Below are 24,775 nucleotides of genomic sequence, written 5' to 3'. Positions count from 1 at the left end.
GCACCCCCGCCCCTCCGCTCACATTCAGACGCACACACCCTTCCCCTCCGCTTACATTCAGACACACACACCCTCCATGCACACATGCATACATATACACACTCAAGCACACCCATTCCGCTTCACAGACACATACATGCACACACCACACACATGCACACACTACACACCCTCCCCTGACTGCCCCCCCTTTCGAACAGTCTGTCTACCTGTCTGGGCGAGGTGGTCATCTGGGAGGGGATGGATGTTGGCGGTTCCACAGCCAGCGCTGCACCACTGTGCTGTATTACGTCTCGTAATACGTGGGTAGAGTCCATTGGGCAAGTCAATGCTGGTGTGGGAACTGCCTCTCACCTGCCATCTGTCAGGCCGATGATGTCGGATTTCCACCCGTGAATGGGCAGAAATCCAGGTGTGACTCATAATATGGCTGTCTTCAGACCGCCAACACTGGCGGTCTTTTGATGCCGCGACGATGGCGGTCTAGCCAAAAGACTGCCAAAGTCGTATTGAGGGCATGAGTGACCACAAGTAGTTAAATGGGTCACCTGCAAGCAGGATATGCCAGGTTTTAGATGTTTGCTCCATCCATACTTTACTTCTTTTAGTACGAGAATTTAACCTGTTAACATTCCAGATCAGACATTAAACTCGCAATAACATATAGTACCATGTTTTTCGATTTCAACTGCTATTGTACTGGCCCTCACCCTAGTCTTCTGCTAGTTTCCTGTGCTTTAGCGTCAATAATATTGGGATATGTACAGTGATTGTAAACACTGTTCAACTTAGCTGGCTCCTGGAGAAAAAACATCTTCTCCACCACTCTGCAAAAGAGAGATCATTTGTCGCAGAGGCCAACGTCGCTCCACTATAGCATGGCAAAAATTGGTAAGGAGGTGAGTAGAAAAATTAGAAATAGGTTTTGTCTGACGGTCTTGTTAGTTTATCTTTTATTGCAACCAAAAGTTACAAAAATGAATGAGAATTGCAGGTGGGTTCCCAACTCCCAGAGTTATTCACAGAGTTCAAAAAGAGAATCAGGGAGCAGGCCAGATCTGAATATGAGCAGTTGCTTTTGGGAATAAGTAGACTATTTTACCTGTGTGGTCAGGCCCTTTCAGCAGTGCTGGTAAACTTCCAGCAGTTTGAGCCCTTGGCCTAGTGTCCAAAAACATGGTTTTAGAACTTTGGAGACTTGTAGAGCACAAGGATAGAAGTTATGAAACATTTTCCAAAAGTTGAGGATTAAAGAAAAGTTACTGGAGAACTGGGGCATGAAAAATATGTGACCTCACAGGCTACATTTAGCATTCTGTCCCTATAAGCTTCCTGCTTTGCCCCATTGAAGATTTGTTATCTTGATTTCCATGTTCCCATTGTTCTTTATGGAAGGATTTTGAATTTTAATTAACTGTTAATTCCTACTTGCGATTTTCTTCATTTTGCTGTCATTTTAATCATTGCATTGTTATGCTTTTTAACTTAAGTAGCTTGAGTTCTTTTAATCATGTATTTCTTAATACATTCTGTAATATCGATGGGTGTTGTTTCACATACACTCAATGCATTTGTCTTTCAGGTAGGCCTTGGTGCTTGTGCCAAGCTTCTAAGAGTAGCCAGGAATTATTTGCTAGTTTTTCTAACAGAAGTCAAAATATTTCGGCTTTCTGAGAGCTCAGACATAGCCTCATTCCCATAAAGCTCAACCACCTGCGGCCATATTACATACAGGGCCTTGGGGAGACAACACAGATGTGCCTTTGGACACCCTAATATTACAGAAGGGGCGTCAGATGCTTATTCAGCCCTTTCTATAATATAGATAGATACAGGGCCAACTCTATCTTTAGGGGGCTTAACTTATGTGCATGGGGGTAAGGCTCCATGCAAATGACTGGCAACACTTTGCCCCTGTGCCCGCACGCAAAGAGGCCGTCAGGTGCCCACTAACTGTGTGGACTGTCGTAGAGTGGAGTGATGTGGAGTGGAGTGGTGTAGAGTGGATGGTGTAGAGTGTTGTAGAGTTAAGCAGATTGTTATAGAGGGGTGTAGAGTGTTGTAGAGTAGAGTGTGGTAGATTAAAGTAGTGAAGGATGTAATAAAGTGTGCTAGAGTTGAGTGTCCTAGAGTGGAGTGGCGTAGAGTGGAGTAGAGTATAGTAGTGCAGAATAGATTGTTATGAGTGCAGAGAAATAGAGCATTGTAGAGTGGAGTGACGTAGAGTGGGGTAGAGTGTCCTATAATGGAATGATGTTGAGTGTCTTAGAGTGAGTGGCGTAGATTGGAGTGATGTAGAGTAGAGTAAGGTGGTGTGGAGTGGCATAGAGTAGATTAGAGTGACGCAGAGTGAAGTAAAGTGTCATAGATTGGAGTGTGTAGAGTGGAGTAGCATAGAGTGTCGTGGACTGGAGCAAAGTGTTGTAGAGTGGAGTGACGTAGAGTATCATAGAATGGGCTGTCGTAGAGGACAGTATCATAGATTGTCATAGAATAACCTAGATTGGAGTGACTTAGAGTGGAGTGGCGTTGGGTGGAGCTGCATAGGATGTCATAATGTCCAGTTGTGTAGAGTGGAGTGTTGTAGAGTGGAGTGCCGTATAGTGGAGTAAAGTGGTGTAGAGTGTTGTAGAGTGAGGTGGCATGGAGTAGCGTGGAGTGGCATAGAGTGTTGTAGAGTGGACTGGCATAGAGTGACGTAGAGGGTCACGGAGTAGAGTAACGTGAAGTGGAATAGAGTGTCACTAAGTTGAGTGGCATGGAGTAGTATAGAGGAGAGTGGAGTGTTGTAGAGTAGAGTGGAGTGGTGCAGAGTGAAGTAAAGTGGCATACAGTGGCATTGTGAGGAGTGGAGTCATTCATGTGATATGTGCAGACTGGAAACTGCAGTGTGTATGTGTCCAATCTAACGAAAACCATAGAGCGAGTCCCGCAGCAAAATGAAGCCAGCCCAGCTACTGCTGACCAATGAAGACAAAAGAAGTGAGAGTGACGGAGACGCCAACCAGTGGTAAGTAATGGGTGTTCTGTAAGCCCTTTTTAGATACAGTAGATCTCCAAGGGACAGCGCATGCGTGCTACCTCAGCCAAGACCTAAATATGAATAGAAACAAAAATATTTCTCCTCATTATGCCTGCCTCAGGGAGGTGCAGGAGTTTGGAGCAAATCCCTGTGTGCAATTCTCTCTAGAGGGATTTGCATCAAGACCCGTTGGTGTATACATGGAAACATCTATGCACACCCCATGGAATGCCCCCTTGACGCAAAGTAACGCAAGCCAGCACATTGTGCTGTATTGTGTTACTTTGGGTTACAATCCAACGCAAATCGGATTTGCATGGGATTGTAAATCCCAACCCAAGAATTTGTGTCTGGTCTGCATTAAATAAATAACGTACAAACAATGCAAAGTCTTTGTAAATCCGGGCCCAAATATCACAGAGAATTGTATTAATGTACATTGCACACTGGCTGTTTGCTTTTAGTTCCGTCTCACTCTGCTATTCCTTATTTCCCTTTTGTCTTTTTTTCTTTACTGCCTCCCTCTCTAGCACTCTTCCTTCTCCCTCTCAGGAAGTCACACCTCAGTTTCTCACACCCCCATTGCCTTATCCATTTTTCTTTCTGACTCTCTCTCTGTCTCTCTCTCTTTCTCTCTCTCTCTCTCTCTCCCTCTCTCTCTCCCTCTCTCTCTCTCTCTCTCTCTTTCTCTCCCTTTTTCTCTCCTTCTCCTCCTGCCTCTCACTTCACCCCTGAAGTAATCACACCCCAGTATCTCACTCTGCAGGTCTCCTGTCCATTTCCCCCAGATCCCAGTGGCCTGCTTCTGCTGTGCAAGGTGTGTGGTGACGTGGCCTCAGGATTCCATTATGGCGTCCATGCCTGTGAAGGCTGCAAGGTAAAACTACCTATGTACACAACTGTGAACCCTGCTTCTCACAAAGCATAGGCAGCCTTTTTATTAACTAAAAGTACTTCTCTACAGTCACTTTTTTATATACCAAAAGGGCCGCCTGCATGTTTTTTGTTTAATATTTATATTTCTAACATGTTTTTTATGTGCATTGTTTCTGTAGACCAAGCAGACTTGGTGATTATACTCCAATATTCCTTATATTCCTTGTTGACTGATCATGCGTTTGTGCACGTGTTCAGCGCCACCATCGAAAGACATTCTGATCTCTTGCGATTTCAGCCTTTACCCATGAAAATTCTGTACCATATCTGGATACTTGTTACCATTGCATCCTATATAAATCAATCCTCTTTCATAACTTAGTTCGACCCAAGTTGATGGAAAGTCAATGGAGAATCTCCTTACACCCTCTGCTCCATACAACTCAGTGGAGAATCATTTTCACCCTGTGCCCCATCCAAATCAATGGAGAATCACTTTCACCCTGTGTCCCATACAAGTCAATGGAGAATCACTTTCACCCTGTGCCCCATACAGGTCAATGGAGAATCACTTTCACCCTGTGCCCCATACAAGTCAATAGAGAATCACTTTCACCCTGTGCCCCATACAAGTCAATGGAGAATCCCTTTCACTGTGTGCCCCATACAACTCAACTGAGAATCACTGTCATGCTCTAATTTCTACAGGTTAGTAGACACCAACCCTTCACATGTCCATACATATTATTCATTGGAGAATTGTCTTAAATCACTTTCTCATTTGCAAGGTGGTGTGAAACTGTGTATAACAGGTGGCAACCCTCTATTTTAACTTAAATTTAAGTTTTATTAGACGTTAAACAGTGCAAAGCCACCACATAGTTGCAGATGGAGTACATTATACAACATTCCCTATCAAAAGCTACACGGGCATATTTACAAGGAATTGGCGTAGGGCAGCGCCTCAACTATTTTAGCTGCGCCAATTTAAAAGGTCAGAAATGCACCGTATTTACAAGATACAGTGCATTTCTGTCCTTTCCCCCTACGCCGGCACACAAATTGCCTAGCGCCAATGTAGGCTCACTTGCACCCTAATACGAGTGTGTCTACATTGTTGGCAGGATTGTTTTTGTGTAGGAAGGGGCACCTTTCTGCACAAAAACAATTCAGAGAGGCATTTTCCTCATTCTGTATGTGCTGTAGAATTTTTTAATAATAGTTAATAACATTGGATAATGATAAGCAGTTTCATTACAGTAAACAGCATTGTGAGGCCATTTATTGACCTTAGGTATGGAACCTCTCATCCAAGCCCTGATGACCTTATGCTTAGTAAGTAATATCAGTAGAGCAGCCAGCCTCCCTACCGAAATAGGGGCTCCTCTACATGCCCTAGCAGCGATACGTATGGGGATAACATTATTGTGTGCCCTGTAATGTCTTCTATTAATATATTTATTTTACCCCATTAATTAAATATCTCTGGAAATCTCTTAGCAAGGTGTAAGAATTTAGAGCTAACCATGTGACATCTCTGTCATTCAGGGCTCATGGATGGATCAAATAGTGCAGTGAACCCGGGATAAAGTGTACCCTGTTAATGAAACTGAAGTGTAAGAGCTTGTTTAAATAATTCATGGACATTCATTTTGTCAGGGCACAGCAGCATTTGCAGACTTTATCTTACAAAACTACACCAGATGCTGCAGCAGGTCTCAGGGCCTAAACAAATATGATTATACCACCCCATTCCTGATAGAACGCTGTTGGCTCCCCTTGCAGACCCGCACCATCTTCAAAACCAGCTGCATAGTTTACAGAGCTGTGACAACCGCCCCTCTACCCTCTTTATTTACAGATAAGCTCACCATCTCTGGTGGATCTTAACACACTTGCAGCCAGAATACCATCAGACTACAGACTAAGAAGGGTAAAACATAAAAAATAAAATAGGATCCCTTTTCCATTGATGCACCCAAGATTTGAAAATACATCTTCGTATCTGTCAGGACTGCCCCAACGCTTCTCCAATTTAGGAAAGAGCTGAAGACTCACCTCTTTAAAGAACACCTACATCACAAGGCGTTAAGTATCCACAACTCAGCTTTCTCTCCACTTTACTAATTGACTTTATGCTTGTCGTTGACCACTTACAATGTTCCGCTGCCTTTTGGGTAGTTTTGCACGACAGAAATGCCAAATACATACCTACATACATACACATGTACATACATGCATACATACATATATACATACATACATAAATACATACATTCCAGGGTCTTTTTCCCATAATCTTTAGGCCAGGTGAATAGAACGTCCCGTCTTGGACCTACACATCCTGTAAAGCAGGGACGCTGCACCCTTTTCCCTCTCCAGTGTCCATAGCATGGTGGAAGGAGTGCACTTCAGTGGTTCACCTGGGAAGGAGGAGAATACTGTGCTCATTGCCAGCCAAAGGCTGAATTATGTAAAGATTTCTACCGGACCGGTTATGCTTTAGCCTTATGGTCTCCATATGTTATGTATTATTTACAAATAGGTTTACAAATATCTAAAAATAGTTGACCAAGGGTCTCAATTGTCATTCTCTTCTCCTCACCTCGGTCTGCAGAAGTGAATTCTCTGTCACTGTAACAGACGGGAAGTGTTACATCTCATGTCCATTTTTATGAGCTAGTGCAGTGGTTCCCAATCTCTTCACTTCTGTGGACCCCCACTTTATAATTACTGGAACCCGGGGACCCCCACTGAATCGTTATTGGAATCCGAGGACCCCCCAGTGAGTAATTACTGAAAGCTGGGGACCTAATCTGTTAATAATATTTAATTTTCTAAGCAGTCGCGAACCCCCTGAGGAGACGTTGCGGACCCCCAGGGGTCCCCAGACTACATGCTGGAAACCATTGAGCTAGTGTACACAAGGCCCAAAGAGTACAACAAACATTGTGCATTTTCTGGGTCGGCTTGATCATCCTAGTTCAAACCACAGTATCAAGTGGGCGCGCGTCTGACTGGCCTTTCTCAACTACATGGTGGGGCCAGTGTCCTGCTGGTTCTGGCTAATATATGGCATATTAGGCCGGCAAGACCAAATAATAAGTACAAAGGTCTGGTTAGCCAAACCCCCCTCCACCAGAGGGAGTCTTCCATCTGACTCTGGTTACTTTCCCTCCCGTGTCAGCCTGGTCAGTAGAGACTGGACAGCACAAAAAAGAGGTGTTGGGATTTTTAAGAAAAGTTCTGTAACTTAGGGAGTACTATCATTTAAAAAATATCTGTATAACCAGCTGTCAATAGTGGAGGTTTGAGATGCTTTTCTGTTTGAAGTTTTAATTTGCCCATAATTGCTCCACTGTTCTCATGTATTAGGCTGTTTTTGTCGAGACAGATATTTGCCCCCAAATATTTAACTGAGGAATCTTTATGGGTATTCAAGGTTTGATTTTGTTGACATAAAATTTAATGGAAAGAGCTTGTTTTTGTCGTGATTGACAGAGAAACCTGAGTAACCCTAAATCACACTTTCTGGTGAAACTTTCTAACAGCAAATTCTTCACCTTAAGAATATCCCCAGGTGCCAGAATGGAGCCATAAGATTTACCAGCATTGCTTCTGCATGCTTGTAGGTGGCATCATACAGCTCTGCACTGCCTTCGTTCTAGCTCAGGAGTGAGGAAGGAATCCGTATATATCTGTTATCCCTCCATGCTGAAGTCAGTCCCTCTCTACACCTTAGTACATGGATCTGGAGCTGGCGTTCAACTTTTCTCTCGCCTTTTGATAACTTTTTTCTCAACATTCTTTTTCCAGGGTTTAAGTCTTATAGGAACTGTTTCAAACAGATGTTTGTGGCAGGTGTCCACGAGGTCTGTCTTTGGATTTTGGGTTTGATGGATGACTCAAAGTTCAGTGAGGAGTGTGCCCTCATGAACCCGAAGACGATCCAGGAAGGCAGCATAAAGCTGTATGTCACCGAACACTGAAACAAATCTTGGATATCCCTTTCGAAGGAGCAGACCCGCTCCCCTCCTGCTCTAACGGACATTCTGCAACAGGTCATTGCTGAGGTCCAAGTCTTCTAGTAAGTTGGAATCAAAACACAAGCACAAAAAGATCAAGTGGGTCCCAGGTCTGCCACTCCCAACCTGAGACGTCACAAGGACCTCAGGGTGCCTGTAAGTCTCACTCTCGGTACCCATGGAAGAGCCGATCCCACTGCTGATCCCGAGGCATTCCGAGTTTCCAGGGTCTTCATCAACGTCACAACAAATTGAGGCATTTAGAGAGGACATGTTGCAAATTTGTGGCAGCCCCTTCAGTTCCCTTTGGCATGCCCTTAGGCCTCAAGGGCCTCCATTGAGGCCTCCAGTTAGGACTCCGCCAACAGGTCTGCCGTTTGCCTTGTCTGTACCTCTAGAGCTTGCTTCGAGGTTCTGTCCAGTGCCCGACCCGAATTTCCATCGGGCATCAAGATACACACCAGTCCCTGTGAATCGACGATGGCACTAATGTGCCACTGCCAGAGGATTGCTCAGTTCCTAGCGTCCGACTCCGAGCCAAATCCACCTCGGCTTTGACATCAGTTGTCTTCACAACATATCGACGCATCCAACCCATTCATTCTGATTTGAACAGAACTCCACCTTTGTCTCAGACCTAAACCCAGTGCTCCAGCAACTTTTCAGTTGAGACTTTGGCCAGAGTCAACCTGCCTATGGGTATGATAATGGCATTGAGAAGGAGTATGTTGCAACTTTATGAGGATGACAATTTAAATCTGGACTTCCAAGATGCAAGTGGGTTGCACACTTCTCCGGACACTGTGTTGTGTTCTGCCCCAGAACCAGCAAAAGAGATTGCCTCCTTCACTGTGGTAATGAGATGCATGGCAGAGGTTTTAAACTTGTAGTTGCCCACTATGGTGGCCAAAACCAATGTTCTCACGGAGGTTTTACAACCTAGACAAACATAATCATATTATAATGAGGACCTTACTGACACTCTTATCAGCACTGGCACCTTGTCTAAGCCTTGCTCCTGCCTCCGGTAAAGAGTTGAGTGTCAGGGGAGCTTGATTTTCAGATACAGCATCCTATGCCAAGAGTTTGGTAGGTCATGCTGCCGCCAATAGGGTAAGCCTTTACCCTTTCCCCAGGACTTCGGAGGACAGAGCGACTTGAAATCTTTGGGCAGAGGTTATTTTCCTAGGGCAGCCTAGCCATCCGGTCAGTCAGTGCCAGCTGCTTGGGAGGTATATCCATGCTTTGTGGGACAAAGTTGGTAAGATCTTACTGGCAGTCCCTGAGGAAGTTTGAGTCAATTTGGATCAAATCATCCAAAATGGTAAGGATACCGCAAAGTACTATTTCCCATCTATATTGGACACTACTGATTGCTTGGGCAGCGCAGTTGGCACTTGTGTGCTGCTTCAGCGGCATGCTTTGATTCAATCCACAGTCTTCTCCAGGTAAGACTCTTCAATGGACATGTCAGTTGATGGGTCTCACATTTTGCTAAGAAGGCAAATTAGGCTTTCAAAAGCTTTAAAAAATCAATCAATCAGGATTTTTAAAGCACAGCTACTTCAGAGGATTGGCGTACCTCTCACACCACCCATGCCCAAGTCCACTGGCCCCCACAACAGGGCAAGGTCAAGGCATCGGGGGCAGCAAACATTCGAGCTTCCAGCCCCCCCTGCATCCGTGTTTGAGCTGCTTTAATTCATCCTTAGTGGCGCAAGACCACCCTGTGGGAGGCAGGATCAGGTACTTCCTTCACGGATGGCAAAACATAATAACCAACAGGTGGATCCTCCAGGTGGTCCAACAAGTCCATACACCCTGCATTTCTTTGTAGACCCACTGCACCTCGCACTCACATCTAAACATCTGTCAGATGAAGATTTGTCTATCTTGCTACAAGAAATGCATACTCTTTTGGCCAGTAGAGCCCTAGAGAGGTTTCCATGCCAGGAAATAGGGACTGACTTCTGGTTCTATTATTCCCTTGTGCCAAAGAAGGACAGAGGCCTTCATCACATTTTAGATCTCTGCCATCTGAATGCCTTTTTGTGTGAAGGACACATTCGAGATGCTCTTGCTGGCCTAGGTTTTGCATCTGCCCTGAACCCAGCAAACTGGATGGTGTTTAGACCTGCAGGATGTTTACTTTCAGGCACCTCTCCTTCAGTCCCACAGGGGGTACTTGCTGTTCAAGGTGGGTCTGGAGCATTTAGAATTTTCTGTGCTCCCCTACAGTCTCACCAGTGCCATTCAGGTGTTCACAGCCCACCTTTGGAGGTTGGGGATAACAGTATTCCCCTTACTTGGTGACTAGCTGTTAAAGGCTTGCTCACCACAGTCAGCCATAGGCCACCTCGAGGTGATGGGGAAACTCTCAACATTGTTGTGTTCATGATCGATATGCCAGAATCACACCTGACTTCCTCTTAGAGGTTCCCTTTCAGTTTTGGGCCTTCCCTTCTCCACAACAAGTCCAGGACATTTGGGCTATGTTCCTAATATTTCAGCCCGAGTCCTGGGTCTTGGTGAGAAAGGCTGTGAAGCTTCTGGGCCTCCTGGCATCCTGACAGTTGATTATGCCAGATGGCATAAGCAGGCTCGTTAGTATAAACTGAAATCTCATTGGGCCCAGCACCAGGGGAGCCTATTGAATTCCATCCAGGTTTCGGAGGAGACTGGAAAGGACCTTCAGTGGTGCCTGAACCACAGTTTGACCTATGGCAGACCCTTCTCTACCCAGAGCTGATGGTGTTGACCAATGCATCACTGCTGGCATGGTGGAGGTCATCTGGGAAAGTTGGATATCAGAGGACTTTTGTCTCCGGTGGAGACCCTTCTCCACATCCACCTGTTGGTGTTGCGGACCTGTTGCCTGGCACTGAAGGCCTTTCTACCATCCATCAAGTGAGGCTGGTACAGGTTCTCACAGGCAACACCTCTTCCATGTGGTACTGGAAGTGGGTGGGGTCACGGGTCCTGTTCCAGGGAGTGAATCCCCTCTCGAGGTAGCTGGAGTGATAGGGCTTTTCTCTGGTTATGAACCGCCTGGAAGAATCTTTGAATGCCAGGGTGGGCAAGCTCAGTCATCGGTGCCTGGCGAATCATGAATGGCGACTGAACTTCAAGGTAGCACAGGGCATTTTCCAGCAATGGTGAGAAACTTGGCTAGATGTTTTCAGCACCGAAGAGAACAGGCAATGTTAGACATTTTGCATTCTTGAGTTGTCAAGATGGATGTTTGTGGAGATGCTGGATAAAGTGGAGCACGGGGCTCCTGTACTCCTTTCCACCACTACTTCTCCTGCTCTGAATTGTGAAGAAGACCAGGACTGAAGTCATTTGTCTCAGCAGCAAGGCAGGGTCCTGCACCCGATCCAGCACAATCTGCACCTCCATTTGTGGAGATTGAGCAGCAGCAGTTAATGATATCTGTTGTTCCTCCCGAAGTTGTGGATGTCATCTTTGCTGCCAGGCGTCCTTCTACTAAGTCTGTCTATGTCAGACGCTGAAGCAAGTTTTTAACCTGGTGTGGTGCAAGCAGTAATGATCGGTTGCAGGGCAAACTGTTGGCTGCCCTATTGTTTGTCTTATCTTTGGTCCAGCAAGGACTTGCATCTGGCACCATTAAATGTTACCGGTCCATCCTTGCAACCTTTATACGTTTACCAGACCAACAGTCCTGGTTCAGATAACCCATTATGATGACATTTTGTAAAGGGCTGTATCATTTATTTTCTCCAAAACCCTTAATGATGCCACAGTGGGAACTTAATTTGGTTCTCACTTTCTTTATGTGCACAACATTCAAACCCATGCCCAGTGGCACATTTTTCATCTAACTTTGAAGACCTAGGGGGTCATTTTGATCTCGGCAGAGAAACCCTCCGAGATCGGCACTGACGGTCAACAGAAGACCGCCAGCGCGCAGAACCCCCCCGCCGGCCACATAATAAACATCCAGCTGTGCCGGCGGGCAGAAACAGTGTTTCCGCCAGCTGGCTGCAGGGCCTGAACATTGACGTCGGCTCCAAATGGAGCCAGCGGCAATGTAGCAGTGCGGCGGATGCAGCAGCACCCGTTACGCATTTCACTGCCCATAAATCGGGCAGTGAAGTGCGCGATGGGGCTGTGCATGGGGGCCCCGAGTCACTCATTCTGCCACCACAGGCTGCCTGGTGGCGGAAGCCTGGCAGTGGCGGCGTTTCAAATGTGGTGGTTCAGCCACGTTCATTATATGGCGGTCTGGACCGCCATGCCGTTGTCGCAATTACCGCCACCGCCGGCATGGCGGCCCAGACCGCAATGTTCATAATGAGGGCCCATGTGTCTGGTTGCTGTGGGAACTTCTAGTACCATGGAGGAGTGATCTGACAAGGTGCATCGCCTCTATTCAATGTCTATCATCCTATAGGTCAGGTGTGCACTGGTCAGCCAGTAATCTAGCCGTGAAAAACTGTCATGCCTGATAGGAACCTTACTTGCACATCCATGCATCTATTATGGTAATGCAAATCCTCTTGAAGGAAGAAGAGATACCATACATATCTCACGTGATCAGCGGTCTGGGGCCGCGTTCTATCCAGATGGGCATCATTTGACACATTAAAGTCATCCCTACACAGTATCAATGGGGAGCCATGTTGATTCACCAGAGCTGTAAGTTCCATAAAAATTTGCTGTGATTCAACTTGCGGGCCATATAGATTTAGTAGTGTGCTCTTCAAAGTGAAGTCTACTGGTTTTGTAATTAGGATTGCAACCAAGCTTGAAAAAGAGCTAAAGGAGGGAAAACTATACTCACCATCCGGTGGCAAAGGAGCAGTTCCGTCCAGACCCCATGTGAGTCTCCTGCAGTAGTACCACACCTGCCTTTATCCCACCTAGACGAGCTATAATCAGCAGGGCTTTTATCACAGTTATTCAGCCCATGGACATTCCATCTGGTACAGTTGATTGGTGTGGTTGTCTCTGATACTTGTCCAGCATCTCAGTGTGGAGTTTATGGTACATCAAACCAAAGCACTTGCATCTTGCATCTGTGTAGCAATTAGGGACAAGATTACGAGCACGGTGGATGAGCAGAAAGTAACTATGCAGAACACCATGTTAAACTTTACCTGTCTCACACTTACATTGTTCTTCCCAACTAAGAGTGGAGCATCCCCAAAAACATTAGCCTTCCAATTATTAGGTATCATACACAAGGATGCATATACTGCCACCAGCCAACCGCATAACCCACATCTAGCAACTATTTCTCAAGGAGGCAGGGACTAACATAAAAGAGAGCAAATAGACAGTATTTTTTGCCTATGTACATATCCAGTCATGCATGTATAGTGCAATACCTCAGACACAGAAGTATAGCTCTAAAAAACATTGCAAATGAATTAAGAAACAAAGAGATCAAACCCTGCATTAAACCTGGGAGATACATCTTCACACTTAAGCGCGTGCATTATTCTCTATTAGTCATGGAGGCTTGGGAGCTTTGCTTGGCTTAGTGAGAGATGATTGACGCTTCCTTTTGCACTTTCTTTTTCAGAACTTTATCTGGTTTAGCAGAGAAATGCGCCCAACCTGCAAAGCTGACTTTAAATTTGTATGGGTAGAACATTGCACAGCTAATGCCAGCCATTTATAGGCCCTCTTGGGTTGAGCAAACGCTCTTCTCAACTCTTGAACAGATTTCGTGAAGTCTGGACAGAAAGAAATTTTATCACCTGAATACTCCAGCGCGCTTTTGTTTCTTGCCAATTTTAGTATTTGCTTCGTGTCACAGTAATCTAATTTCCTGTGGATGATGGGGTGCGGTGGGGCGCGTGGCGATGGCTTAGGGCCACGAATATGTGGGCTCTCTACTATAGAGCATAGCTAGAAGACTTATCTGCCAAAAAGTTAAATGACCAGGGATTCAATAAATGTTTCAGCTTTTTCTATTGAGGTGGACTCCACTATGCCCACGATGCGCACTTTGTGGCATCGTGAGCGTGCTTCAGTGTCCTCACGCTTAGGAGCATATTAATGGGACTGTAACACAATGCAGCATAGCAAATCACCCTTCGGTGCTGCTTCGTTACAGGGAAAGGTCAGGAATGCACCATATTTATTGCAATACAATGTATTCCAGTCTTTTCACCAGTGTTGGTGCACAATGTGCTACCCAGCGCCAACACCGTGGTGCAAGGGTGTCTCCATTGGATGCAGCATTGTTTTTGTGCAGGAAGGAAGACCTAAAACAATCCTGCGAGGCGTATTCCTCTATGTGTGCTGAAGAATATAGCACTAACAGGAAGAGAAAGTTGAGAGTAGAACTAAAGATGTTTCTCCTCGCTGCGCCTCCCCTGAGAAGGCGCATCTTTGTGGCACAGTCCCAGTTCTGCCACTTCTGGTAAATCTGGCAGTGCATCAAAAATCATGGGAGTTGCGTGGGAACAAACATGCAACGCCCATGGGATGCATTCCTAGGGCACGGTGAGGCAAAGCAGCCATTTATGCTGCATTGCCTTTCTCCAGATACTCTCAGGGTCGCGCAAAGTGGCCTTGCGTGGCTTCATTAGTCACAGGTAAGGTTTGCGTCGCTCTTCCACCACGTTGCATGGTGCAAGAGCAACTGAAACCGGTTTATAAAAAGGTCCCTTAGTATTAGCAAGTGAGACTGGTTTTGTCAGGTCACCAAGTTGGTTTTAGGCTGTCCTGGGCCCGTCTTTGAGGTCCAAAATTCAGTGTTCCCCTTCATCTAATCTAGCTGCATCTTGGTCAGTTTTTATTTTCACGTGGTTGAGGCTTCATAATATAAATTTTTTGATCAGTTGGTTTCAGGTTGAGGAGAATCATTTTCATTTTCTCCATGCACCACAGTTTCTTCGAATGCGCCCCCAGAATAACCAGATGCCCTGCTGCTTTTTTAGGTCGAGCCTGCCAGAGCATGCATTAGCCTGTGCGTCTTGCTTGCGAGACTCTTGTACTCAATATTGGGCTTAGAATGCACCCATTGCTTAACATTGTCGCACTTCTTTGCTGCCTTCTCAGTGGGCAGCACTTCCCATCAGTCATTTTAGGTCTGCAGCGTATAGACCAAGTACAGGTTAATTAGCTGTTATTCATTTTTCATCTGCTGGCTCAGCCAGCAGGTGCAGGTAGGGGTGGGGCGGGGCGGGGCCACAGGAAAGTGGGAAAGGGAGGAGGCGAGAGTGCACTGAGTGCACATGTGTGTTTGGCTGGCCGTTTCAGGCTGGCCAAACACACATGCGCACTTAGGTTTCACCAGCCCGGCTGGAGAAACTGCACAGACCCCAGGCTTGCGTCTGAGCGGCAGTGACTGCCACTCAGACCAATCCTGGGGCTGCTTATATGTTATGTTTAGCATGTAAGCAGCACCAGGATTGCTGGTGTCCCAGCGGTGAAAGTAAGTAGTTTCTTTCTTTATTTAAAAAAAATTATGTTTCTGCCATCATTCAAGGCCACCAAACCCTCCCCCCCATGACATATGTGGCGGCCGCTGCTGCTCGGAGGGCCATTAATAGACTCACGAAATAAATTAGCACAATTTGAGGATCATTAACACATTTGAAACAGACACCACACAACCTGACGACTATTGATATACTTAGAGAAAACACTACATCATAGAGCCCGATAGCTATTAGCTCATCTACGGTAGCCATCACACAGCCTACGGGCCATTAAGACATTCGGGAGAAACCATACAGACCGAATGGAATTATCACTTTCAAAGACTGCTCAAAGTAAACCAACATTTTTAGGACCGACATCAAGCAGCCGAAGGACTAGCTGAACCAAGACGCAATAGATCGCCCCTGGGTGAGGCCTGTTGGCTTTGCCAATGCTTGTTTATTCTCAGATGTTAAATTGGAGTGTTTTCATTTGTTTTTTCCTGCCACTGGTACTCTGGAACATGGCCAAGCAGCACACAAAATATGGATTGGTGGTGCAGGACCGCGCAGCGTGCCCGCTCCGAATCTGGGACCGTGCAGAGTGTCAGCCAGTTGCCGGCATAGAAGAGCTATTAGGTCTTTGTTAGTGTCGGTGTATATTCTCCCTCCTCCATTACGCACTGGTTTAAATTCTTCTTTCGGGCTGGTTCTCAAATTCAAGCCCATGAGTTGCTTTGCACGTGGTAACCTGCCACCAGGCCTCAATCTCCATTTGTAGCTTTAATGAAGTTGCCTGCCCCCTCTTCCTAATCCAATGTGGTGGGCACTATCACTGCACACAACACCAAGGCCGCAGAATAATGAGGACCCAGGTAACAAAAGTCGAATTAAGATGACATTTCCATATCAGGAGTCTACTATGCTTCACTAGAAAGAATAACACCTTCTGGCTATTTTCAGAAGAAAGGTGGTAAAACTGTTCCACTAATGGTCCTCTTTGGGATAAAGGCAGTCCTCAACTTGAGATAAAATGATATCCTGAACGTTTTGCCTGGAATCATAGAAGTGAAAGGGGGTGTTCCAGTGGGAAGAGTTACATAAGCACATCTCTCTGTCTCTAGATTGTGTCTTGAAGGCTGTGTGGTGTGTTGCTTGTCACGGGGAGCACATATTTAATGCTGCACCGGAATAGAATGCCAGGTGCATTGAGAAGTATGAATATTACACTCTCAGCCCACAAGGAGATCTGTGTGTACCTGTGGATTGGGGGTGCTGGCAAAATTAAGCATGCAATTTGGAGCAAGTCTAGTAAGAAGTGTATATTCTCACAATTATTACCACAGTGCAAGGGTCAAATTGAATATTATCCCCACAGTACATGTATCTAATGTGAGAAAAAATGCAGACTAACTCAAAGATTACACATTGTAGTGAGTTTACAGAGCAAAACAATTATGTTAATACACACAAGACTATTTAATGTGTTTCTATTGCATTGTATAGTTGTAACCTTTTGTATCCTAGTTCTCTTAAATACTTTTGTGCGTAACCACGTCACATGAAACACAGCGCAATTTCCGGTTAGTAATATGCCATATATTATCAAAACCATTGTTGAGGGAGGAAAGGGCCAGTGTCTTAATTATGCAGCATTCACCATGCCACTCGGCACATAGCCCCGTTGCAGCTGGTAAGACCCCCATCCACCTGTGTTTGCCTGAGTGTCTGTGTTTTCTGCCCACCAGGGTTTCTTTCGGAGGAGCATACAGCAGAACGCCCTGTACCGCAAGTGCCTGGAGGACGGGAGCTGCAGCATTGCCCGTCAGAGCCGCAATCGCTGCCAGTCTTGCCGCCTGAAGAAGTGCCTGGCGGTGGGCATGTCCAGAGACGGTATGTCCTTGCCCATGACACCAGCATTGCCTTTTGCACTCCAGGGTTGGGAATCTTTGATTGCACTGGCTGAATACAAATGCAGCAATGATACTATGCACAAGTCTCAGCAGCTCCTCCCTCAGATGCAGTGGTCAGGATGCAAAGATGCTCTATTCTGAGCTGGGAAGCTGACTCTGCCCCAGCCTTACTGGCCTCTACCATCCAAGGCCTTTTATGACATTTGGTGGTTGCCTGGAAGTCTTGTGGTTTAGGCCAGCTTGTGCTCTGACTCTAGTAAAGTATTCCATGGCATCGCTGTGATAAATGCCCTCTTTTTTTCCCTAACACTGTCCCTCCTGCATTTGCGTGACACTAGCAGCGTGCTTTACCCACAAATATAGTTTTATATATCTATTTCCTGTTATCCTGTTAAAGACATCTCAGTGGATTGAGTGCTTGCAACAGAGATAAATGTGTACATTGAGGTTCAAGTGCCCTTACGATAGCCTGGTTTGTTAATGCACCTTCTGCAAAGATCTGTGTGTCACCTACAGTTGAAGGTTTTAACTCAAAGACTATAAAATTAATGTCACCGAGTTGGCTAACAAATACTGCTCAAGTGCAACACTTATGTTTCTGATGTATGCTGTATAAGGAGTGAAATCTCTGTACTCACAACATCTACAAGGGGCATATAACATGACACAACATGTGTATTTGGAAAGCGCACGCTCATCCAGAATGGTATGTTGTATCTGAATAACAGACATTTCTTAGTACCCAACTCGATGGTACTCATTGTATTGAGCTCAGAAAGATGAAAGGCAGAGTGGACCAGCCAGGATTTGAACCTATAACCATGAAGTAAAACATATATAAGAAACCATTTTGCAGTAGCAAATGCTACCAGGATTTGTGACTACAAAATGTTGTCTGGTGACATATGCGTCTCCTTTTGTGAGTCGGTAAAGTCTTTTTGAATCGCAAATACACTTTTGTTACTCGTTCCGAATCACAGTTGAGAGTGACAAACTAAAGAGGTGTACCCTCCTGACTTCGATTCACAATGATACATATTAATGGTTTGGGATTGCAATTGTGTGTGCAAACCATTGAACAGTTAGCAACTTCTCAAAGGAAATGGTAACAGATGTGCAAAGGGGAAGCTGTCCCCTTTCGACAACTTACTTTTTGGGAATTGTGTCAGGCCACTTTGAGATGTGTTGATGACAGGAGCACAAGGCTTTCAATACATGATCTCTATGTTGTAAGCCTCCTACAAGAGAGTGTGCTGCATTCTGAAATCTCTTTGTAAAATTGGATACCCTTGCTGGCTCTAAAACAGACACACTTTGTATAATACTAGCTGTGCACACACCACACACACCCTCTGAAGCTGTCTCAAGTAGTGGAAAACTTCTCTTAGGACCACTGAACACCGCTTCTGTTTATAATCGAGTCTGTGAACCCACTGTTAGGTGTGGCCCAATGAAGGTGGAACTGCTAAGAAGCTTCTAAAAAGTGACACCAGATAATGGCATTTTATCTTGTGAGTGACATTTTTCCACCACAAGCGTCGAGGACAATTATTTCGCAGATGGTGCATCCTGGACATGTGGGACATTTGCATTAAAAAGAGAGTTGTGCACTAGTTTCCAGTGGCTAGGGTATGGATTCTACATTTGTTGAAGTGGTTGGAAGTATTTCTCTATTAAGAGCTTTCAAAGAAAATAGTGCTGAACAGTGGGATCTGGCTGTTGACAACTGAAATTAAATACTGAACATATGGTGACGCGTAAGTGTAATCGTATTATGCTCAAATGAATGGCTGCTTGGAAAGAACTAATTGTGTAATGAAAGAATTTGTTCATCTCCTGTTCGGCAGTGGTATTCCGTGGGAACAAGTGGACTCTGGCGTGGTGTGGGAATATAACACCACATACTCAGTCACCACTGGTGTCCCTTGTTTTACTTTAATAAGGAAGAAAAGGTTGATGAAAGACAACTGTCCATGGTGGTTTGCACCAAAAATGTAGGAAAAGTCCACTTCCTCTAGCCAAAGTCGATATTAGTAATGAAAATGGAGATCCTAGTGCGAAGAAAAATTCACTATAAAGTTACAAACGTAAATAAGTCGAACGGTTCAGGGTAAGTGAAAGTTCAAATATAATGTTACGCAGTTTTTGAATGACGGAGTAGTCAAGCTTTTTGAATGTTTTCCAAATTGTAAAGATTGGAGGGAATGTAGTGTTGAGTCATAAAATCAAGGGGCATATTTACAAAAAAGTGGCGCATCGGTCCTGATACTCCACTTTTCTTGCATTCCCCTTGCCCTCCCATCGACACCATGGTTGTGCCGTATTTACAATACAGCGCACCATGGCAGTCATTACCACAACAGTGTCAAAAGTTGTGATGCTGTTGTGGCGCTTTGTTGCACTAGCGCCCAAAATTTTGGTGCTAATGCAGCAAAGCACAGGAAGACCCGTAGACTATCATGCGTGAGTCACTTTAACGCCTGCCCTAAAAATGACAGAAAAACTGACGCAGTTAAATCTTGTAAATTTCACTGCGCCATTTTATCGGGCCTCCCTGCTAGGGAAAGCCCCCTTGCATACATTATGACTGGCGCAGGCATGATGTGGCGCAAGGGTGTATAAAGTGGCGCAATGCATGCATCGATCCACTTTGTAAATATGGGGTGTGGGGATGACCCCCTTAATGCCGTCTTAGCATCATAAAATGACACTAAGGCGGAGTTAGGGTGGACAAAGGGCTTGTAAATCTGCCTTCAAGTGCGCAACCCTTCCTAGGAAAAGTTGGCATGGAGAAATGTGGTCCATCAAATCACAAATGTTGGAAATAGACAGAAAAATGATTCGCCATCTAAAATACCTTAAACAGAAAAAAAGTTGTTTTCAATAATGTCTTCTCAGTATTTTGAAGAGGTGCTTTATGAATCCAGGGAAAGCAAATTGTAGCGATGAATATTTTAACTTCCGCTTGGCCTAGCAGTGGCTGTCACCAAGGAAGGCGATTCCTGAAATGTGAGCATGTGGCAGGCGGGATGCGGTGGGGAATCTGGGTGTGATTGTTAGTTTCAAGGAGGAAAGCAACATAAACAGACTCCGTAAATATGATACAAGTTCAGATCACATATCAGGCCATCACCTGATGACGTAGAACATTTAAAAGGCTTTTCTATCCACAGTGTGTTCAGCACTCTTAGAAAATTTGCCAATTTTCTTGTGCAAAAACAGACATTCGATTCCATGTGTCTGTGATCTGCATCAGCATTAGAAAAACATCTAAGGAACCTTTAGGTAAAAGTGTATTTTACATGTGTTCATGCTTTTTAAAACATTGAAGAAGAGCTTTTTGGCACAAGCCTCCTCATATTTTTGTGTGTCTGTCAGTTTAGTACCACCTTCTTTGTCCTCGTGTTCCCCAACACACTTCACCTGCAGTTGTAATCCCTCTCCCCTGTCACAAGTCCTAGATGTATCCATTGTATCTACTGCCCATCTTGGGATGCAGTCATGTTATCCCCAAACACCTGTATTCTGCTCAGCATCCCTAACCTCATCCATAGGATCCCTCTCAGCTTCCCTAACCTCCTCCTCCTACTGGAGCCCGCCTGACATCCTAAACCCGACCTGCCTTGATCCTGATCAGTGACCCTAACCACCTACACCTGGCTCAGTGCCCCTACGATCCACTGCCTGGATCCCACTGAGCATCCTCAGTTTTATCCTGTATTATCCCACGTAGCGCCCCTAATCTTCATCACTTGTATCCCGCTCGGTGCCCCTACCATCCATCATCTTGATCCCACTGAACATCAATAATTTCCTCTACCTGGATCCCACTCAGCATCCCAAATCCCCTTTTCCTGGAGCCTGCCTACCATCCTAAACCTGACCTAAGACTCTGATCAGTGACCCTAACCTCCTACACTTGAACCTGTCTGAATGCCCCCTACCATCCACAGTCTGGATCCAAATGAGCATCCTTAATTTGATCTACCTGTATCCCACGCAGAGTCCCTAACATTCATCCCCTGGACCCCGCTGAGTGCCCCTACTATCCGTCATTTCGATCCCACCAAACATCACTCATTTCATCCACCTGCATCCCACGCACAGTCCCTAAAGTTCACCACCTGTATACCTACCATTGTCTCTAAAGGTCACCTGCTGGAAACTGATCAGTGTCCCTAACCTTCATCTCTTGGATATAGATATGTGACCTTAACCTCCTACACGTGGAACCTGCTCAGCGCCCCAACTACCCCATCTGTATCCCGCGCGGTGTCCTGACCTCTCTCACCTAATCCAGCTCACATCCCTAAACTCACTCACCGGGGTCCTGCTCATCGACCACCTAGATCGTGCTCACTGTCCTTAACCTCCCCTACCTGCACCCTGCGCAGTGCCCACCTGGTCCTGCACCACTTCCCCAGTTCCAAACCTACTCCACTAGGACCCCGCCCATCACCTGTACCCTCCTCCGAGATCCTGGTCAGTGTCCTGACTTCACTCAACGTGGTCCTGCTTAGCATCCCTAACCTGCCCTACCTGGGTCCTGCCTACCATCAGCCTCAAAACCATGCAGCGAGCAAGCGTGCAGTAAAACTGCATTACAGGGACGCAGGACTCACAGAGTTATGACTTGCGAATATGATACGGAAGCCCCAGATGCTTTACAGGGTATTTTTAGACTTAAATGTGTGTTGATACAATTGCTTTGGTTGTATCAAGAGAGGCCACACGTCCAATGAGAAATATTCAGGATTTTGAGGTCTCCCCAATAGCAGCATCTCTAGAAGTGATTTTAGAGGACCCAAATGGGCCGCCGGTAAGCTTAGTGGTGCCACCTACAAGAGCATTCGCGAATAGTTTGTGTGTGTGTGTGTGTGTGTTTATGTGGTTGTGCATAATAATGTGTGTGGCAAGGTGCTGTCTGTTGTTTTTGTCCTCACCGGCATAGGCAACCTTCGACAGTGTGGTGGTATAAGGGAGGGGTCCTATACAAATGAAGCTCAGACACTGGCCCTTATCAGCCTCCCTGTTAGTGATGCCCGTGCTCCTCTCAAAGAACAAACGTACTTCCGCTGTGCTTTCACTAACTGTCATCTCCTTCCTCTGCAGCTGTGCGCTTTGGCCGCACACCCAAACTAGAGAAGCAACGGATGCTGCTGGACATGCAAAGCGCCATGAAGACCATGATGAGTGGGCAGTTTTGCAGCCAGGTGGAGAATGATGTAGCGCCTGACCGTCCAGTTACAGCACATTTACCAATGGTGCCTCCGCGTCCTCCACAACAGCCGGCCGCACAGACTCAGCAGGCTTCAGGGAGCTATTTGGGACTCTCGACCCCTTCTCAAGCTTCGCTACCTTCTGCCAACATGTCCAAGGAGGATGTCATCCGAAGCGTGACCAGAGTCCAGCGGGACACATTCATGTACAACCAGGAGCAGCTGGGCCCAGAGTGGCTTCTGAGTGGAGCAAGAATGAACATTACTGCTGAAGATCAGCCTGTGAGCAGCAGCGGCCTCATTTGTCCAGCTAGTCATAACCAGTTGCATCAGCATGGGCCGCACAGAGGCGGTCGCCAGATGTGTCATCCAGATGGAAACTCCTCCTACTTGCCTCCTTGGCATGGTGGTGACCACCATGGTCCTTTGCGTGGAAAGTGCAGCCCGCCCCCTGCTTCCAAAGGTGTTCTTTACGGCCTCACCAGGAACTACTCACCTGGAGTAGTCCAGAAAACCCACCTGGTACAGTACTATGTTCCTGCTTATCATTTACTAAACAGAGGGTGGGGTGGATTGCAAAGCACTGCAGTAAAAATAATGCACTCCCGCTTATTGACACTGGGGGACCAGCCTTGGTGCACTGGGCGCTCTGGTTCAAAGAGGGCTGGGGGTCTTTGTTCACCAGGACAGCTTTGGTCAGTGTCAGAATTGACCAGCAAACCTGATGTCAGCAGACAGCCTGCTGGGCAGTGCCAAGGGTGTGCTGGGCCCAGGATCTAGATACAAGGGGGGTTATTACAACTTTGGAGGAGGTGTTAATCCGTCCCAAAAGTGACGGTAAAGTGACGGATATACCACCAGCCGTATTACGAGTCCATTATATCCTATGGAACTCGTAATACGGCTGGTGGTATATCCGTCACATTTGGGACGGATTAACACCTCCTCCAAAGTTGTAATAACCCCCAAGGTTCGCTGTGGGGAAAGAGGTCAGTTTGGAGAAAAACTTGGCATCTTCTAAAACCTCCTTCTTTCAGGGTGTTCCACCCGAACACAGTGGTAAACAAACCTCTGGAAATATTCCATTGCAACACTTGTTTCCAAACCCTGGGCTCAGCACACACTTAGCACTGCCAAGTAAGCAGACTCATCCGCAGTGACTCACACAGAACTCGCGTTGCCGCATACCTCAGAGAGCTCCACTGTCTCCTGATACACAAATGTGCTCATTTCAAACACACACACGATCAAGGCACTATACAAATTAGGCCCCACCCGGCTGAACAATCGCATCTCCTTCCACCGACCAACCAGACACCTCCGCTCCTCAGGGTGCCTACTCCCACATGTCCCACACATACAGAAAACCAGATCAGCAGGACGCGTGTTCTCTTACATCACTCCTGAAGCGTGGACAACCTCCCACTCCACATTAGAGCCTCCTGTTCTCTTCAGGAATTCCACAGGAAGCTGAAGACCTGGCTTTCCAGTTGACCAGCCTACATTACGCAGGCGTAAGCACACACATCTGCTTGGTGCCAGGATATCCTCTCATGTGCTAGTGTACTTTACAAATGCACATAACATACCATAACATCACATAACATGACATGGTAGTCCTAGGCACCAGTGCTGTACTAAATATGTAAAGAAAGACATATTTACCCAACGTATGCACCTTTCAGTATCTATGCCTTAAAGGTACAGTATTTAAAAGCACCACGCGTGTTTGAGTTGGAACCATATGTGTATACAAATAATAAACCGAGCTAAAGTGTACATTACTAGGCATGTGTGCAACACGTGTGTGATTCGAATGTGTGCATCAATGTATGTATGCCTCTTGCCCTGTACAGTGCGAATGTGTAGTAAACTTCTGAGCTAATATATGCACGACTAGACTTGTGTGAATGTCTTTGTGAAGTGCACCTGTGTAATAATAAACTGCTAAGTTAATGTCATATCACTAATCATGGTTGTATCTCTTTTCATGGTGCACATCTGTAATTAATTATTGAACTAATGTACACATCGGTGGGTATGTGCGCATCTTGAGACAATGCCTCTGTGCCTCTGTACAGTGCACTGAGCTAATCTACACACTGTTGCACATGTGCTTCTCTGTGTACCATATATATGTGCATCTGTCTGTGCAGTGTACATCTGTGATAAACTATTGAGCCAACTTGCACAGCTGTCTATACAGGTATTATAAATCATGCTATTAATTATTGTATTAACTGGCACATTGTTGGGCATGTGTGCATCTCTGTACTTTGCATGTGTGCATCTGTTTATGCAGCATATTTGCAAAATAGGCTGC

The 24,775-nt window shown here is 45.9% G+C and overlaps 1 protein-coding gene across 1 annotated transcript in view; it reads left to right on the top strand.

Moving 5' to 3' along the window:
- The window catches only part of NR1D2 (nuclear receptor subfamily 1 group D member 2), an 86,959-nt gene that overhangs the window by 21,899 nt on the left and 40,285 nt on the right, over positions 1 to 24,775 (top strand). The window contains exons 3-5 of the mRNA XM_069212039.1: positions 3,811 to 3,899; positions 17,069 to 17,213; positions 22,346 to 22,974. Of these exons, the coding sequence (XP_069068140.1) occupies positions 3,811 to 3,899; positions 17,069 to 17,213; positions 22,346 to 22,974 (863 nt within the window). The remainder of the gene's footprint in view (positions 1 to 3,810; positions 3,900 to 17,068; positions 17,214 to 22,345; positions 22,975 to 24,775) is intronic.

This window comes from Pleurodeles waltl, chromosome 10 (genome assembly GCF_031143425.1).
Source record: "Pleurodeles waltl isolate 20211129_DDA chromosome 10, aPleWal1.hap1.20221129, whole genome shotgun sequence".
NCBI lineage: Eukaryota > Metazoa > Chordata > Amphibia > Caudata > Salamandridae > Pleurodeles > Pleurodeles waltl.
This window is presented reverse-complemented; position numbering and strand designations above follow the sequence as displayed.